An 18,939-nucleotide genomic window follows, 5' to 3' on the forward strand; every position below is an offset into this window, starting at 1 on the left:
AATTTGTATTTTCATATTTGGTATAATTTTTTTATAAGAAGAATCTTAGAAAATAGAATTCTCAGCAATAATTTTTAAACAATTTTTTCACAAAAAGATTTTCACGGGAGGGTTGGGAATCTAAGTTTTTTATGGACTTAGAAATGTTTTTAACAAATAAAAAGATTAAATCACCTCTTATTCTTTAATATTAAATATATTATATATAAAAATATATTATAATATGTTTATATTATTTATTATAAAATATTATATATATTAAAATAGATATTCATACAAACATATATATTATATATATATATACATGCATATATATACATAATATGTAAAAAAAATGATATTTTTTTGATTTTCTAAATATATTATGGGTCTCAATATTTTATATAGTAGAAAAAATTTATTATTTTTATATAAAAAATTAAATAAGAATAATTTTAGAAAAAGAATATGAATTCTCAAAAATATTATATTTAAACCAAACATAAGAATGTAAGATTTTCATAAAAGAATACTCAACATTCTTGAGAATATTTAAATCTAACCAAATATAAAATTATATAAATTTTGAAAATTAAAGATTTACAGAGCATTCACAAGAATCATGAATCTCAAGAATTTAAAAACTTCTCCTGTACCAAACGCCCATTTACTAAGAAATGAAGGTGACCAACATTTCGGATTACCATTAAACCCCAACCAAAGCTATCTATATACACACTTCTTATCCTAGAATTTTATAGAACCAAAACTTTTGTAGAAAATTGTTTGCATAACTCTTTTTTGTATAGAAGAAGATGGTTAATTTTTTTAATAAATAGAGAAACTAAATATTTTTAGAGACAGATAATAAAAATATTTTAACTAAACATTTTAGATAAAAGAAAATATATATATACACACATACATATTAAGATTTTACAATCGGTAAGGGATAATGTGGATGGGGTGATTTAATTTAACAGAAATTGATGATGGTCTTGAAAGAAATAATAGCTATTGATTGAAAAAATTAAATACTCGTCATGAGAAACAAGAAATAAAGGGTCAGCAATATTACCCTTTACAGAAAAACCTTTGCCAACAGGGTAAATGGCAAAAGGTTTGTATTGATCTGGAAGGCAAGTTTAGCAAAGAATGACAAATTACATTAAATTGCATACAGAAAACCAACCAAACTGGTTAAAGATACTGGTGGTGCTGTTCTTCCCCCCAATTACAGAAAAGATGTCAAATAGGATTAGCATTCATCTGAGATGCTAGCTTAGTTAAGAGGCTCTGTTCTCTTTCTCATCTGTTACTGCTTGATGCCGGGATGAATTTCTTGGAGCTGCTGCGCCTTCCTCCTCTTTGTGGACAATGGAGGATGATGAGTCTGGCTGTTCGAAATTCCTCTCTCTCAAGAGGTTGTTGCTGTTTGAGGCTGCCGATCTCATGGCTCTCGGTAACCGCAACGCGATCATCTCCGCATCAGCCGTGTTGCTCGTTGGCATCTCTGGAGATGGAGTGCTTCCGGGCTGTGAAGGTGGTGGTGGCACGGTAGGGACCAGCTGGATCACTGATTTTCGCCATTTCTTTCGTCGATTGAGCTTTGGCGCGTTTGATTTAACCTGTAAGAAGTGGAGGGTAATGCAGGATGAAGTCGATAAATCTGAAATAGATATGTTAGAACAGAAAATGATTCAGTTGGCTGTGGTTAAGATAAAGCAGAATGAAGATGTACCATTGCATTCCCGATATCTGCCAAAGGCTTCCTACTTGGTCTGTTTTTATCAATTTCGTCAACTGGCTTCTCAGATAATGCACTCATAAGCAATGTTGCGCCTTGAGAAGCAAGATCCCGGCTCATCTCTGCTACATCGCTGCCTTCAGCCAGTTCCGATTGTGGCAAGTAATCCAAATTCTTGGTCCTATTGCTGCATTTCGTGGCTGCACAACCGCATGAAACCCCACAACTGCCCCCAGCAGCTCGACATTCACATCTCGTTGTCTTGCACAAAGAACTTTTACTACAAGAGCAGCAAACTCCGGTTGCAGTTTTAAGGACTCTGTCAATTGTTTCCTCAATCGAAGGCTTCATTTCGAGACTTTCTGAATTATCTATATCTATTGGATGCAATAGTGTTCCGGAAGAATTATCTATATCTTCAGTTTTAGATTTCCTTTTCTTGGCTTTTCGTTCTCTTGACATTACCCAGTCAGAATCATCACCGGCTCCACCCATATCTGAGTGTTCTGATTCAGATGTGTCCATGTCCAACAACTCGAGGTTATTCCCTGTATTATTAAAAATCATGGAGCTCCGAAATTCCTAGATCAGGAGAGAATGAATATTTATCAGCAACTGTATAGTAATTCACCCTAGCCATGAACACAAGGAATGTGAAGTACCTTGGGGCGCAAATGATATACATGTCCATTCCTATTTGCTGTATTTTCAGTCGAGTGTTTCGCCAGGGTCAATTTCTGTCAAAAAAAGTTTTAAGTAATAGCTATATCATCGAGGACAAAATCAGGAAAACATATTTGTTTCATTCATACATATGTTTTGATAGATTCTTTTTGTTATGTTACATGCCTCAGTAACTGTTTTCTTAATGGTTGAGAGTGTGCAATATGCTACAGCCAACTTGACCAAGTTTTTAGGAGTTTGTTATTAGTTGTTTATTTTTAGTCTAACAGTTATGAGAACATGGGCAACATTGCAGTTTGTTTGCTGAGTTTTCTATGTACTTAAAGTGTTTCTCAGTTAAATTAAAATTGATGTGTCTTTCCAGCAACTTTGATTTTCTTTGTGAGTTAGGTACTTTTCTGCCTACAAAGTGGTATCAGAGCACTTCTTCTTAAGGGATTGTGAGAGTTTGAGGGTACACCACACACTCAAAACCAAACCAACCCTGTTACACCCATTATGGATTCTGATTCACCTTTCACAGCCGCTGCTCCTCCAGTGTTTGAAGGTGTGAATTATCAGGTATGGGCAGTTAGAATGGAGGCATATCTTGAAGCTTGTGATCTTTGGGAAGCTGTAGAAGAGGACTATGTGGTTCCTCCCTTGCCTAACAACCCAACTCTTGCTCAAATCAAGAATCACAAAGAAAAAAGGCAAAGGAAATCAAAAGCAAAGGCATGTCTGTTTACAGCTGTATCATCAGCAATCTTTACTAGAATTATGACCTTGAAATCAGCAAAGGAGATCTGGGACTTTCTCAAGAAAGAGTATGAAAGCAATGAGAGAGTTAAAGGGATGCAAGTGCTGAATCTGATAAGGGAGTTCGAAATGCAAAGGATGAAGGAGTCAGATACTGTGAAGGAGTATTCGGAGAGACTTCTCAGCATTGTGAATAGGGTAAGATTGCTTGGAACTGAATTTCCTAATTCTAGAATAGTTCAGAAAATTCTGGTTACTGTCCCAGAAAGATTTGAATCAACAATTTCCTCTCTGGAAAATACTAAAGACCTGTCAAGCATTACCTTGGCAGAATTATTGAATGCTTTACAGGCTCAAGAGCAAAGAAGACTCATGAGACAAGAAGATTCCATTGAGGGAGCTCTGCAGGCCAAGCTTGAAATTGGTCAAAGTAGCAAAGGGAAGAAAAAGACAGCAAAAGGCAACAACTGTGCTCAAACAAAAGGTACGGACAACAGCAGTAGCAATGGAGATTATAATAAACAAAGTTACCCTCCTTGTCAACATTGTGGCAGAAGAAATCATCCTCATTATAAGTGTTGGAGGAGGCCAGATGTAAAATGCCATAAATGCAATCAGCTGGGTCATATTGCAAAGTTTTGCAAAAATAAAAACCAGCAGCAACAAGTTGAAGCACAGATTACAAGTCAAGAGGATGAGCAATTATTTGCAGCAACTTGTTTTGCTACCAGCAACTCAAGTGAGAGCTAGTTAATTGACAGCAGATGCGCCAATCATATGACATACAATGAGGAATTATTCAAGGAGCTTGATAGAACTGCTGCCTCCAAAGTCAAAATTGGTAATGGAGAATTTATTGCTGTCAAAGGAAGAGGGACAGTTGCAATGAAAAGCAGTTCAGGTACTAAAATTATAACTGATGTTCTTTATGTACCTGAAATTACTCAAAACTTGTTGAGTGTTGGGCAGTTGCTTGAAAAGGGATATAAAGTTCTGTTTGAGGACAGTTTATGTCTGATCAAAGATATAGCGGGACAGTACTTGTTTAAAGTGAAAATGAGAGGCAAAAGCTTCTCATTAGACTTGATGGAGGCGGAGCGCTGTCTTTCTTAGTTCAAACAACAGTGTAGAGCTTTGGCACAAGAGGATGGGACACTTCAACTCTAATGCACTGCTGCTGATGAGGAAAATGGATCTTGTGCAAGGCCTACCACCGCTGAATGAATTGTTGTCAAGCTGCAAGGTGTGTCAATATGGAAAGCAAACCAGGTTGCCTTTCTCACAGACAACTTGAAGAGCAACAAAGAAGTTGCAGTTGATCCACACTGATCTTTGTGGACCTCAGTCAGAACCATCATTAAAAGGAAGTAAATATTACATTGTCTTTATTGATGATCTAACCAGAATGTGTTGGATTTATTTTTTAAGATTCAAATCAGAGGTTGCAAAAGTTTTTTGGAGATTCAAAGCTTGGATTGAAAATCAAAGTGGCTGCAAAATTCAGATTTTGCAATCTGATAATGGGAAGGAGTATACATCAGCAAAGTTTAATCAGTTTTGTGAAAAAGCTGGAATTGAACACCAACTCACTACCCCTTACACTCCACAGCAAAATGGGGTGAGTGAAAGGAAGAACAGAACAATAATGGAGATGGTTCAATGTTTGCTACATGAGAAAGGACTTCCAAAAAACATATGGGCAGAAGCTGCTAATACAACAGTGTTTCTGCTAAATAGGCTTCCTACAAAAGCTGTCAATGGGAAAACTCCATTTGAAGCATGGTATGGTTATAAACCTTCACTACAAAATTTAAAAATTTTTGGTTGTATCTGCTTTACTCATGTGCCTCAGGTGAAGAGAGATAAACTTGATAGGAGAGCAGAACCTGGTATTTTTATTGGTTATAGCAACATCTCTAAAGCTTACAGAATTTATCAACCTCAAACTGGTAAGATTCTAGTCAGCAGAGATGTTCATTTTGTGGAAGAGCAACACTGGTGTTGGGAAGGACAAGAAGTAAAGCAAATTTCTGAGCAAATTATTGACTTTCCATTGGAGCAAAGTGAACAAGTTGATGAACCACTTGTTAGAGGAACCAGGCTGCTCACTGATGTTTACCAGAGATGCAATGTTGCAGTGTTTGAACCAAAGGGATTTTGTGAAGCAAAAGAAGATCCAAAATGGGTAGCTGCAATGCAAGAGGAGCTGAAAATGATTGAAAAAAATCAGACTTGGAAGCTAGTTGAGAGGCCTCAACACAAAAATGTTATTGGAGTCAAATGGGTATTTAGAACTAAATTGAATGCAGATGGTTCTATCAACAAGCACAAGGCCAGACTTGTAGTGAAGGGGTTTGCTCAAGTGTTTGGAGTTGACTTCTCAGAAACATTCGCTCCTGTTGCAAGACTTGACACCATTAGATTGCTCTTGGCATTGGCAGCTCTAAAAAGGTGGAAAGTGGTTCAGCTTGATGTAAAATCCGCCTTTCTTAATGGTTATTTACAAGAGGAGATATATGTTGAGTAACCTGAGGGATTTATAATGCAAGGGGAGGAAGACAAGGTTTATTTACTCAAGAAGGCCTTGTATGGATTAAAACAGGCTCCAAGAGCCTGGTATAGCAGAATTGATGAGCATTTGTTGAGTCTTGGTTTTGCAAAAAGTTTGAGTGAGTCAACTCTTTATGTTAAGCACTCTAATGCTGATACTCTGATTGTTTCTTTGTATGTGGATGATCTCTTAGTGACAGGAAGTAATGTCATGCTCATTGAGCAGTTCAAGCAGGAAATGATGAAAGTCTTTGAAATGACAGACCTAGGAGTAATGGCATATTTTCTTGGAATAGAGATTAGGCAAGATCAGCAAGGAATTTTCATTTGTCAAAGAAAATATGCTAAGGAGATTTTGAGGAAATTTCAAATGGAGGATTGCAAATCAATGAGTACTCCTATGAATCAAAAGGAGAGACTTCACAAGGAAGATGGTATAGACAGGGTTGATGAAGCTGTTTATAGGAGTCTCATAGGCTGTTTGATGTATCTCACTGCAACCAGACTAGACATACAAGCAGTGAGTGTATTGTCAAGATTTCTACATTGTGCCAGCAAGGAGCATTACAAGGCAGCCAAACGTGTGCTGAGATATGTCAAAGGGACTCTAGATTATGGAGTTTTGTTTAATCATGGTCAAGATTACCATTTCCATGGATTTTCTTATAGTGATTGGGGTGGATCCATAGATGACATGAGAAGTACTTCAGGGTACTGTTTTACTCTTGGATCTGGTGTGTTTTCATGGAGCTCAAAGAAGCAAGAGATAGTTGCTCAGTCTACTGCTGAAGCTAAATTCATAGCTGCAACTGCAGCTGTAAACCAAGCACTGTGGCTAAGGAAAATCCTGGCAGACTTACATATGGAGCAGGAGGAGAGTACTAAAGTGTTTGTGGATAATCAAGCAGCAATTGCAATCTCAAATAATCCAGTTTTCCATGGTAAAACTAAACACTTCAATATCAAGCTATACTTTCTCAGAGAAGTACAGCAAAATGGTGAGGTGAGTCTGCAATATTGCAATACAACTGATCAATTAGCTGATATATTTACAAAGGCGCTCTCTTGGAGCAAATTTGAATTTCTAAGAGAAAAGTTGGGAGTGTGCAGCTACTGACGCAGGAGGAGTGTTATGTTACATGCCTCAGTAACTGTTTTCTTAATGGTTGAGAGTGTGCAACATGCTACAGCCAACTTGACCAAGTTTTTAGGAGTTTATTATTAGTTTATTTTTAGTCTAACAGTTATGAGAACATGGGCAACGTTGCAGTTTGTTTGCAGTTTGGTTGCTCAGTTTTCTATGTACTTAAAGTGTTTCTCAGTTAAATTAAAATTGATGCGTCTTTCCAGCAACTTTGATTTTCTTTGTGAGTTAGGTACTTTTCTGCCTACACTTTTTCACTTGAGAGGAGAGAGATTAGATGGCGTGACGAAATTGCACTAACCTGCAGTTTCTCCTGGCGAATAAGTGCTGCCTTCTGCATCTCTAGTTGTCGGACCAAACAGACTACCTTTTCCTTCAATTCTCTTATTTCTGAGTCCTTCTCTCTACAGGCAGCTTCTTTGTCCCATAGCTGACACCTTCAGAAAGCAGGGAATATAGTTACAACATAAGACTAAAAGGGGGTCTTGCTTTTGGAAGCATCTCTTAACCTTCTAAGCTAGAACTACCTGGACGAGGACACCAAGTTAAATAGGTAATTCATAATATTTTTTGCTTCCGCAAGAGACCGAACTTGATTCCAACGCCCTCTGCCACTAAAAGCTCGTTCACGCTCTTCCGCTTCTGAAAGCTGTGAAGCCATAGAAACAAGAGACCTAGATGAGGTCCCAAGCATGTTTTCAAGAGCAAAAATCCTCGAATTTCTTGCGCCAGGAGACATAGCGTGAGGGCTGCCGCTGCAATAGAAGAACAGGAGGAGGAAATTTAAGGTATGATAGCCATGCAGAAATGTTGCGGGAAAAACATGAACTTATGAAATCACAGTTACTAGAATTGGCATAAATGTATCTGACCTTAAATTTATTTGCCTTGAATTTTGGGCTTCTTCCTTCAGCTCTGCCACCTCCTTAGCCATTCTAGCCCTCCTATAATTGCAAGCCACATTACTTCAATCAATTTGAGCAACAAAAACACAACAAATTGATCCCAAAAAATAATAATAATAAGTTTCCCATTCACTTTCTGGAATGAGCAGTGCAGGTAGAATTCTAAGGTGGTAGAAGTTGATTTTGTCTAAATTTTACCATCAAATGAGCCACTGAAGATATTAGAACTCCGAGGTGTTAAGATGCAAGTCCTATTCAGGATGAATCAATCTAAGCAAATTAAAAGCAACTGCATCTGGTGATTTATAGTTCTAGAGCTAATTCAAGCTCATCCAAACTTCAGTGGATCTGTGTTCCTCAAATTTATTAACCACAAAAGGAAAAAGTATGCATCAGTAGCTGAAATATACGACTCACTCTTCCATTTGATGCTCATATTCAGAGCGTACTTCATGCACCCGCACAATGACTTCAAGCTCATGCTCAATTGCCTGCATCAGTGCCTTGGCAATGGGAAGAAGAAATTTATGACAATCAGATATCAACATATGAGCAACTGCCAGCCCAACAGCTAATTTGAATTATTGTCTCATCATTGTATACATGCAAATAGAACTAAATCCATCGGTTAAGTAAAGATACCTGAACTCCAGGACCACTAGCATTTCCTACACCTGCATAAGGCAAAAAAGGTGTGAAAAAATTGTAACTGTACAAAGTACATGAGCTACATGTAACAATATCCTAACCAGATGCTTCACGTGATGAAGCCTTTCGAGATTCTAATAGCTCTTTTAGTCTTTTTGTAGCCAAGGCAGCTTCTTCTGTCTTCCTTTGCAAAACCTGACACAAAAAGGTAGCATGAAAGGTAAAATTTTACAGAGTAAGAACACAGAAATTTAACTTCTCATGAACTTACCCTCTTTTGCCTCTCATTCAAAGCTAGTAGCTTGTGCATCTCATAATCATTCCTTCTTCCCTCTTTCTTAAGCTGTTTACAAATAAAAGGCATTTCAATCACCTTTAATAACAAGATAAGGCCAAAATTAATACCAGACAAGCTGTGCATAAACCACAACCAACCCAAATTACTTTTGAAACACTGCTTCTTCTTTTTTTTTTCCTTTTTTTTTTTTTTTTTTTGGCTTAACCAAGTATGATTGGTAACTCCACTTGTGGATTGGGAAGTTCCTTCAACACCTCTACTGTTGGTCCCACCCCAAGCCCGGATAAAGGAGTAGGGTTGCCTTAGGTAGCCAAAACCAATGTAAAATTTGTTGGATCAAACATCAAGAATCTTAGATAGTGGAGATCTAAAATTCATGTTGCCGAACCCACCTATCGGGATTGAGGCTTATGATTGTTGTTGTTTGTTGTAACCATACATGATTAGTATTATTCTTATATGATTGATATTATCATCTTTTTGCTAAGCATTAATTTTTGGTGATTTTTCCCATCAATGTTGGAATAATAAAGATTTGAATAAATATTTGCTGTGCGTTTCCTACTGGTAGTTTAATATGCTTTTCCCAAATGATATCCTTGAACTTGGGCTCCTAGGATTAATTTATACCTTGATTGGTGTGGTTAGATAATGATTCAGTTGGTTGATTACTTGTTTAAAGAAAATGGAATGTTTAACCATCGGTGACTCAGGTACAAGGTCTCACAATGCACTGAGTCAACCCAGTAGCATCAACACAACTCTCCCCATCTCTCTTTCTCGCAGCTGAAGCAAACCCTTGCACGGTCATCTCTTGTCCTGCTGATAAAGGAATAAGGGAGAGGAAAGCTTCAGGTTTCAGCCTTGCAAGCAGTAGAATAAAGAGGCAGCAGACTTGTGGATTTGAAGGTGTATGCTTGAGGTTTGCCCCGATTTTTTCACACCTTTAAAAGAACAGATGATGGTCTTTCCCTGGTTTTACTTGCCTATCTGCCCATACCTAGATATAAGAAATTACAGCAGTGGCTATGGAAAATTTGGATCAAGCAAGTCATTAAACTTTGGGAAAAGAATTGTGGTCATTCTGTTTTATCTATTTTCCTGATAGTGTGCACTTCTGGCATTTACTTTTTAAATTTGGATTTGCAACACATTAATAAAAAGTGTGAAATTTCTTTGGAATTAGATTTAGTAGTATTAGAGTAGTTATCAAAATACCTGCCTAGCGGCTGATAGACCATTCATTTCCATGGTAGGTGTAGATTTAGAGGTTGAGTATTTTTTCTAGCATTGATAGTCTTTGACACAAGGTGTTACCAGAATTCCACCATTATCTTAATTGTATATATAGCACTGTGGCACAAAATTGTGCCATGATCTCTCTTTTGGCATCTATGGAGTGGCATAAAATGGAACATATCATAGTCCATACCCTTTTTAAGTTACCATCTATGCTAAAATCTTAAACTATTAGATTAGAAAATTATCAATTACAAATCTAGCAGTTGGATTGGCTAACCAAATCCACCTCAGGTGTGCAATAGTCATCCTTGTCTTCCTGTTGGAGGACTGATCCATACTTTACCACCTGAGTCATGAAATCACATGATAGACTCTTGACAGAATTTTTTACATCACTGATAATTATGGACTGGCAAACCAAGTCAGCACATTTTCTGTCTATCAGACTCCTAATGCACTTGAGACTCGCAACAAGCTGTATATTCAGAAGATAGTTCGACATCACAAAATACCTTCTTTACTAATGTTTGATAGTACTTGGCAATCGGCTACCAATTCTATGAAATACAGGCTTCCACCAACAGACAAGCACCTAGTTCAAGTGTTGATTGAAGATTTTGAAGGACATACTACAGCCTATGCACTTAATTTTCAAGTTCACTGAGGATCACCACTCTATCCAACAATAACTTTTGCTCCAGTTTTGGCATAGGTGTTTTGATCCATTGCCCCATACAAAGTTCAGCCCCGGATTCCATAGCTTGAAGTTATACTTTTTCCTCAAAAAGTTAAATTTAAGAAAAAAAGAACCAGATTTTAGAAGAGATATTCTAAGACAATACCATGGAGGATCCTATCAATATTTTTCCGCCCTTCACCAAGCCTTGGCACATCTTAAAATTCTGAATTATTTTCCAATATCTTAAGTGTAACAAAATCCATAGGGTAATTATTGTGTCTTATTCAAATTAAACTACAGCATATACAAATTAATCTCAAATATAAAAAAAAAAAAAACATAAAGGAACATCCCAATAAATATAGGTACTTATTAGACACAGGACCCATCAATTATTCAGGCACATTAAAAAAATATTTCCAACATGTAATATTTTAATTATGGTGGATAGCATGCAAGATGTCTATAATAAGTATACCTGAAGAACTTCCTTTTCCCGTGATGATTTCCACAATCGGAACTGTTCAGATTCTTGCTTGATTTTTTGTTGTAGTTGAACCTAAATAGTACAAAATTAGACAAGACTGACAACACAGACAAACTCTATCATTTAATATCAGAAACCAATGAAATGACACCTTTTGAGTCTTTATCCTATGAATTTCATCTTGTAGCCGTTTTGCAGCCTCGTCACTTTTCTGCTTTTGTCTTAGGAGTTGAACTTGAGCATCTTGCTTCTTCTTTAGCTCTGCAACCTGCCAAACAAAAGAAATCATAAAGCAAATAGTCATTACAGACATTCACAGCTACTCATGGTAAGTTGAGAACACAAAGTGGAGGTTCACCTGTGCTTCAAGAATATTCAACTTTTGAAGATAATTTTCCTTTAGCTTTTCAGTACTTTCATCAGAAGTGGATGAAATATTTGCAAGATTGCATCTCAGTTCTTCAATCTCTTTCTTTCATTTGGCAAGAGAATTAGAAATGAGAGAACAATTTAAATTCAAGGAAGCCATCATGAATAATTATTAACAATAAGATAACTAACCTGCAGCACCCTTTTCTCATCCTCCAAGTCTTGAACTTTCTTCTCATAATGTTGTTTAAGATCCGAGGTAGCAACACTTGAAAAGAGCTTCATTTCAGCCTTTAGGAAAGAAAGAAAGATGTAATTTGAAAGTGACTTTGCATGAATAAGGAAACAAAGGAATAACCAGGTAGATTTGAGCATCATGGGAAGTTCACAAAAACAAACTATAACAAAGACAAGCCTAAAAATGTATACCAAGGTCATTGTAGGGAGCACATGCTTTTTGGGCAAGGAAGATGACAAAAAGAAAGGGCTAAATTATGGATGTTCACAAAAAGAAAGGGCTAAATTATGTTTCACTTCTCATTTCTTTTAAATTCCACCACCCCAACTATAGGGAGGACATTGGGCACTCTAAAACAAAATCAGACAACGTACTTACATTAGCTATATGCAAACTCATTAGGGGCATAATCTGGTAAAACAGAATCGTAGTTTGGCCTCTCTCTATATTATATTGATGCATTGAAAATTTCAACCATAAAAACAAAAGAAAACAGCAAGAGCAGAAAACATCCAATGGAAATTCTATAAGACTCAAACAGGAAATCATCAAGACATGCAGGCAGCAAACAAATCCCTTAAGTTGCCAGTTGAAAGAGATTTGTATAGTTACCTCTTTCTTATCAAGTTTTTCATTCAACTCTTTGAGTTCCAAATCCAACTTCTCTTGAAGAGAAGAATTTTCTAGCTCTCTCACCTCATCTTCAGCCTCTCCTACTTGTTCAAGACAGAGCATTACACATCTGTTACAAATATATTTAAGAAATGCACAGTAATAAAGATCGCGTGATATGCATGTAGAACATAAAAATCCTTTATAATGTTTAAATCCTTGACCACTAAAGCAAACCACAGTTCAAAGCACAAAATCAAATGGCAAAAAGAGTTAAAATTTGGTCATCACACAGAGTGGCCAACCAACAACTCCACAACCCCAACATCACCCAACAAAAAATAAGAAATAAGGAAAGAAATACATTAAAGCATCTGATAGTCATGCATTATGTAGATATATGAAAAACTGACAAGTCAGTAAAACAGCCATCAGTAGCTTACTGTTTATGTCCACATCTTTTGTATCAGAAGAAAGTTCACGAAAATTTTTATAGTACAATTTTTTTGAGTGAATCCCATCTTCATTTGATGACTCAAGAAGATCCAAAAATCCATTAGGTATTGGTTCTTTCGAACTGTTCAAGTTCTGCAAGCGCACTAGTTCCCCTTCCAGTTCTTGAATTTTTGACACATACGACTTCATCAAATCAAATTCCTGAAGAAGAGTTTTGAAATTTGCCTCATTTTGACTCAATTATTTGCAGTAATATACAATCAAATCCAAGCACAAGAGACAGAATCAAACCTGATCAGAAGTACAATCAATTTCATCCCAAGATTTTCCATTTCGTGCTGATTCAATTTTCATAATCAGTTTGTCTTTTTCAACCTGTTATGTATAGTCCAAATACATTATACAACATCTCTATGAGTTAACTCTAACAACAGCAAAAAACAAGTTTTACACCATGCCCAACAGTTTAGTTAGCAAAAGCAGAAGCATGTCACAAACAGTTCAAATCTACTTGAACGACAAAAACCTGAGCATCAACAGCAAATTGTCTGAGATGTTCGCATGCAATTTGACTTTGTTGAAGCTCCTTTTGTAGTTCTGCATTTCTTGCTTCAATCAGAGAGATCTTGTGCTTCAGAATCTGGAAAATAGAAAATTGAACTTACATACAAAAATAATATATCATAGAGCAAATGCTGAAGAAATATATGGCTATATCATACTTGAATCTCCTCAAATGATACACCAGAATCACCACGAAAGAAAAGAAGCTCAGCTTGCAGTTGTTCAATTTGACTTCTCATTCTATTCATTTGAGCAGCCATGGGATCATGATTGATCTACAAGTGGAAAAATGAAATGAAACATGACCAAGAGCTTCACAGACAAAAGTTTATAAATAATATAGTTCCAGATAAGGATGCTAACAATTGCTTTGTTCTGAATGTTGCGAGCTCGATTTGCATACTTTAAAGTGTTTAATGTTTCCTCAGCATTTGTTTCTGCAGGACTTATGCAAGCTACATTCATAAAAAAAGGAAATGGAAAACAGTGTCAGGCCTGAACAGAAAATGCCAACTTTCACTTTAGAGCTCAATACAAACAAATTATAATCAGAATACATCTAAGAGTATACCTATCATAACTGTCTTGCAGTTTCCTCCAAGAGAATCCTGAGAAACCACATGCTAGATAAGTAACACAAGTTTTCTTCACTTGAATGAATCAAAGCAGAAGTAAGCTAAATAATATGTTCACTGGTTGCAAGAAGAACAAAAGGTGGGCTGAAGACTGTGAATCAATTGGCAAAGTATGTCACACAAAAGTAAATAAGCAAAACCACCTAACAAACTGAAAGCTCAATATCATCTCCACAATTGACTAGAGATCAAAGAATAATGACAATAAACTAAACTAAATATGCTTTTGTTCTAATTTTTCTAGTTTTTCTTGTTGTCAATCCCTGTTTTAATGCTTCTCACAAATGCAAACACTAACAAGTATACTACAATTGCACTGAGGTAATATGGTATAATGTTTTGTCATATGCAATGTGATATTCTCCTTGTGAAATGATTCCAGCTACTATGTAAAATCAGGGGAAGTTGCAAATACAAACTTTGATTAGTGAGCTTCTCATTCTCTGTGTTTGTAGCTGTTTGCCAACTTCTGAATAAACTGAATGGGATATAAATCCTGGTGTCCACTCCACTATCGATTGAGTAAGGGCTTACTGGAAATATAGACAACAGCAATCACAAACCTCCATCCCACTAGGTCGTGTGCTCACTTGAAATATGCATTATATAATTTGTAATACTTCAAATAAATTTGTAAAAATCTTGGAATAACTAGATAGTGCATTACTGGAGAAAATCACAATAAGAATGCCAAATTAACTTGTAATGAACCCTTTTCTCTTTTAACTGAAAAGGCCCATAAAGGGATCCTATATCCATGAATTTGGAGCTAAATATCATGCACATCCTAGATCAATTTTAAGTAAAACAAGTGCATCCATACACAATCTTCCTATTCAAACAAGTACATCCATACACAATCTTCCTATTCACCATTGAAAGGAAACAATGACTAGCTTTTTCAGAGAGAAATTAGACCACTAGACAGGGAAATGCTAAGCAGAATCAAATTCTTATCTCAAACTAATGGTGAGGGTATCAATATGAAGTTGTGCAGCCATCATTTATGGACACATAAGGGGAATCATAACAAAGTTCCAAAAGTTAAAGTCAGCCCAACACCTAATTTCCATGTAATTTATTCTGTAATAAGCACTTCACTAGCCATTTTGATGAATAAATGGCCTATTGGGATGTGTGGAAATCAATTTCCATTTTAGTCTACAGAAAGACTCTTTTCTTCCCTTGAAGTGCAATTGGGGTTTATCATTACCCTCATAATGTGTATTTTCAATGTAGTATTTCAATCTAAGAACAATGAAGGCATTCTCCTTGGCATGTCCTGAACTATTAAAATGGTAGTTCGTATCACACAAACAATTTAACATGCAAACAAGTTCTTTAGAACTAAAGACAAGGTTAATAAAATTAAAGTTTTTCTGGATGTGGAAACATGAATGAAAATCATTTACTTGCCTGTAATAGACGTGTTAACTTGCTATCTCGATAAGGGACATGGCCTCCTTTCCTCTTCTTTTCATCACCCAAGGCACTAATCACATTACCAAGGGCTAACAGTCCCTTGTTGATATGAATACCTAAGCCATGAAGACCAAGAAACAACTATTGAAATTATTTAGTTTACGAAGAAAAAGGAATAATAGAAGTAATACTTGTCAAACTTGTGGCAGCCAGTGAAATAGGACTGAGTGGTCTATCTCATCATGGATGCATAGGGATGCATCCATCTACCAAATTCAATTACCTAATCTTTAATTTAATTTTAAAAAAAAAAAAAGTTTAAAGTACCTTCTTGAAAACGCATTCCATCTGCTCCTGTCCGTTTTGCTCTTTCAGAACCAGCAAGATCCACTAAGTGAAGCTTTGCACACAAAATGTCATCACTACAATCGTTCTGAGTAGCACCAGTGGGATAAGACGCAATTTTCTTTTGCTCCATGGATATTGTAAATATTGCATGTGACCGACTGAATATAATACAAACAAATATCAGGCCAATAAACACTACATGTGGTGTTATGCAATCCTTCTTTGTATTTCAAGATGAAAAAATAAAGCCAGCAACTCAAATCAGAATGGTGAAAAAAGATGCTAAAGCATCTAAGCGACAAGTTACTTTGACACAATCAGTTAATGACCTATAAGCAAGAAGGAAATTTCATAACTGATATTGAAGATAACCAAATAGGGAAGCAGCAAATTGAAACAATCTAACATAATCTGTTGAATGCTTGTAAAGTACTGGTTGCATAATTGCCTATAACAGTGTTGTTTAAAAGAGGTTAGAGTTATTTCATTTTCCAAATTGAGCATATAAAAAGATCAACATCTAGTATTCCATTACATGAATTCACACTCATGCTTCTCATGCTGGACACTTATATTTTCCAATTATACTTGCACATTTGATTCTCCCATTGGATCTTTCCACGTTCATATATACACATATACACTCACATATATTCCCTTGTAAGCAAACATTTCTCATGGAGATGAAATGCAGCACACAACCAAAAAACCCTTCCTACGCTAGAAATATGTAAATATGATCTAAGTGAACTAAAGTCTAACGTAATAGTATTGGAAACATCACGGGATGACTAAAAGAATAAAATAAAGCTAAATGCATAGCGGTGCATAACATTTCACAATTATATAAACCACAAACCTTGATTGACTATTCATGTTTGTGCTACCAGTAGCACGAGATAAGGAACCACGCAATAGATATGAAGTCATCTCTTCTTTTGTCCTGACCTCTGCTTCTGTCACACCAGCAAGTGTTATTCCCCCATTTGAGGTTTCCCTTATTTGAATAGGAGCTCTTCCAATGCTTGTAGGCTTTGCTAGGGACATCCCATCACTTCGAGAAAAAGCTGGCGCATTTGGATGCAATAGATCAAATACCTCTTCCTTAAATATCTGCAGTATTACAAATTTATTGGCAAAGGACCCTATTAGAGAAGGATAAGCAAGAAGAAATGTTGAGAAAAAAAATACAGGAACTATTTAAAAGCCAATACAATGCAATTGCACAGATACCTCAATAAAAGATACTCTAATTAGAAATTCAGCAGAGTCTCTGTTTGCCTCTATTCTAGAGAATATGGTCTCCATGACCTTAGGAATTATTCCACCGTTGTCCTCGCCGTTGTAGTTTGTCCCCATTGTGTATGTTTTTCCTGACCCCGTCTTAAGTGGCAAGTAACAAAGTAAATTAAGTCAGCTTGCACGTAAAATAAAAGGACATAATTTAGTGAGAGACAATATCTTTTCATCTCAAAATTAGGGGATTTCCGTTTTAACAGATCAATTTTCTCCATCCAACCAAGTTGTGCGAGACTAAATTTATTGGACCCAATAAAGTCAAGCAAAACATGTAATAATGCAGCCATTGATAAGAAGATAACACGTGGATGTAAAACCTGGCCATACGCAAGCACAGTGCCATTGTAACCCTGAAAAAGCGCATCAACAATGGGAGCAACACACTCGCCATAAATCTGACAACATGGGCGTCCCGTGCTGCCGAACACGTAGTCAAAAGTGAATGAATGTGACCCAATTTGAACCTGTTTTGTGAACATGGAATGTTACGAAATACAATCGCAGGTCAAAAGAGAGCAATACTTAAAATTAATGCTATATGAACAAAACTTCTGTATAGAATTTCCACACACAAAGAACACAACTCTTTGGGGTTTGTTTGGTTTAAAACTGAAATAGCCACTATGTTAGCTCATAAGTGTAAATACACCATCACCAAATCTTCGGGTCAAGTCTTTTATATATTAAACCTCCGTAGAAATGAACTTGTCCAAATTTGAAACCATTTGCTGCCTCTGTCAAAACCAATTCCTACACATTGATTACAGTTCTAAGGCTAAGAAGATTGTTTTGAAGCACCAAAACCTGTGGTTCACCAGGGACAACAGTAACACAGTCCGTGCAGCCAACCAGAAGCTCGGCCGTGATCAGAGGTCTGATGTTAACCGCCACTCTCACGCACTGCGACGAGTCCTTCCCCTCCGAATTCTCCATCCTCGGTCTTACCAAAAACATCGAACTTAATCAATTAATACTTCAAGATTAGGGTTTAAAACATCTTTTTTCTAGCAAATACATATATATATATATAATGCACCTAGCGAACACCAATCTAAGCAATATCAACCTAAGAATGTGAATTCGGAGATGGAAATCGAGAGAAATGTGATTTTGTAATTACCTTCAGAGATGTGAGAGAACGGAGATCTGAGAGAGAGAGAGAGAGAGAGAGAGAGAGAGAGAGAGAGAGAGGGCAACGCCGCAACGGTACAGACGGAGAGGGAAGGCGTTGGGTTAAGAAGAATTCAAATTGAAAAGAGGAGTCACGTGCTAGGCGTGTGGTGTGTTCCCCCGTTTGAATTTATATTATTTATTTATTTATTTATATATATTAAGTAAACCCGAGATTTGAATTGAATTGAATTCTGCGACCCCGTTTGAACTTTTGCCCCCCCCCCCGCCCTCCCCTCTCTCTTTCTTTCTTCTTTTTCCTTTCTTTAATTAGCTAACTGGTTGTCCCCTACCTTCTATGCTATTAACCCCACTAGGCGGGGCCAACCAAATTTGCATCTTACACATTCAATTTGAAGACATTGGATTCTAGGATGAAAATGCATTCATTTTATAGGTAAAAAAATATATATATTACATATTAACCTGTGATTTGAATAATTAATGTATTTTTTAATAAATTATCTAACACATATATGAGTTCGTCCATCATATTTAAATTCTTCAAACTTAAGATAGCTAGGCTATCTAAATATCTTAGATATACACTCATATCCTTCCTTTTGTCTCTTTTATTTTATTTCATAAGAAATTTCTTTTTTTTTATTTCAAATCTAAATAAATACCATTTGCAAATTGAACAAAAAAATAAAAGACATTTCAACAAGGTTCACATATTATCATAGACCACCATAAAAAAAAATTCTTAACAAGCTTATGGTAGA

General features: G+C 36.2%; 1 protein-coding gene across 2 annotated transcripts; it reads right to left on the reverse strand.

The window, feature by feature from the left end:
• Positions 1-1,000: 1,000 nt before the first annotated feature.
• LOC127800407 (kinesin-like protein KIN-4C) lies at positions 1,001-18,252 on the reverse strand. Of its 2 annotated transcripts, none has more exons than XM_052334995.1 (28): positions 18,165-18,252; positions 17,849-17,984; positions 17,362-17,508; positions 16,979-17,128; positions 16,605-16,858; positions 15,725-15,903; positions 15,392-15,513; positions 13,912-13,948; positions 13,704-13,795; positions 13,499-13,615; positions 13,303-13,416; positions 13,068-13,151; positions 12,764-12,977; positions 12,321-12,421; positions 11,663-11,761; positions 11,460-11,573; positions 11,253-11,369; positions 11,093-11,173; positions 8,667-8,738; positions 8,497-8,590; positions 8,390-8,421; positions 8,165-8,250; positions 7,715-7,786; positions 7,370-7,597; positions 7,144-7,279; positions 2,389-2,463; positions 1,721-2,308; positions 1,001-1,607 (listed from the first exon to the last, which is right to left on the reverse strand). In XM_052334995.1, exons 2-28 carry the CDS (start codon positions 17,975-17,977, stop codon positions 1,266-1,268), a joined length of 3,876 nt encoding a protein of 1,291 aa, XP_052190955.1. In that variant the 5' UTR covers positions 17,978-17,984; positions 18,165-18,252; the 3' UTR covers positions 1,001-1,265. The 2 variants fall into 2 exon arrangements, with proteins under 2 accessions (XP_052190955.1, XP_052190954.1); XM_052334994.1 differs by having other exon boundaries at positions 12,321-12,424.
• Positions 18,253-18,939: the final 687 nt, after the last annotated feature.

The sequence above is a fragment of the Diospyros lotus genome, chromosome 4 (genome assembly GCF_014633365.1).
Source record: "Diospyros lotus cultivar Yz01 chromosome 4, ASM1463336v1, whole genome shotgun sequence".
NCBI classification, from domain to species: Eukaryota; Viridiplantae; Streptophyta; class Magnoliopsida; order Ericales; family Ebenaceae; genus Diospyros; species Diospyros lotus.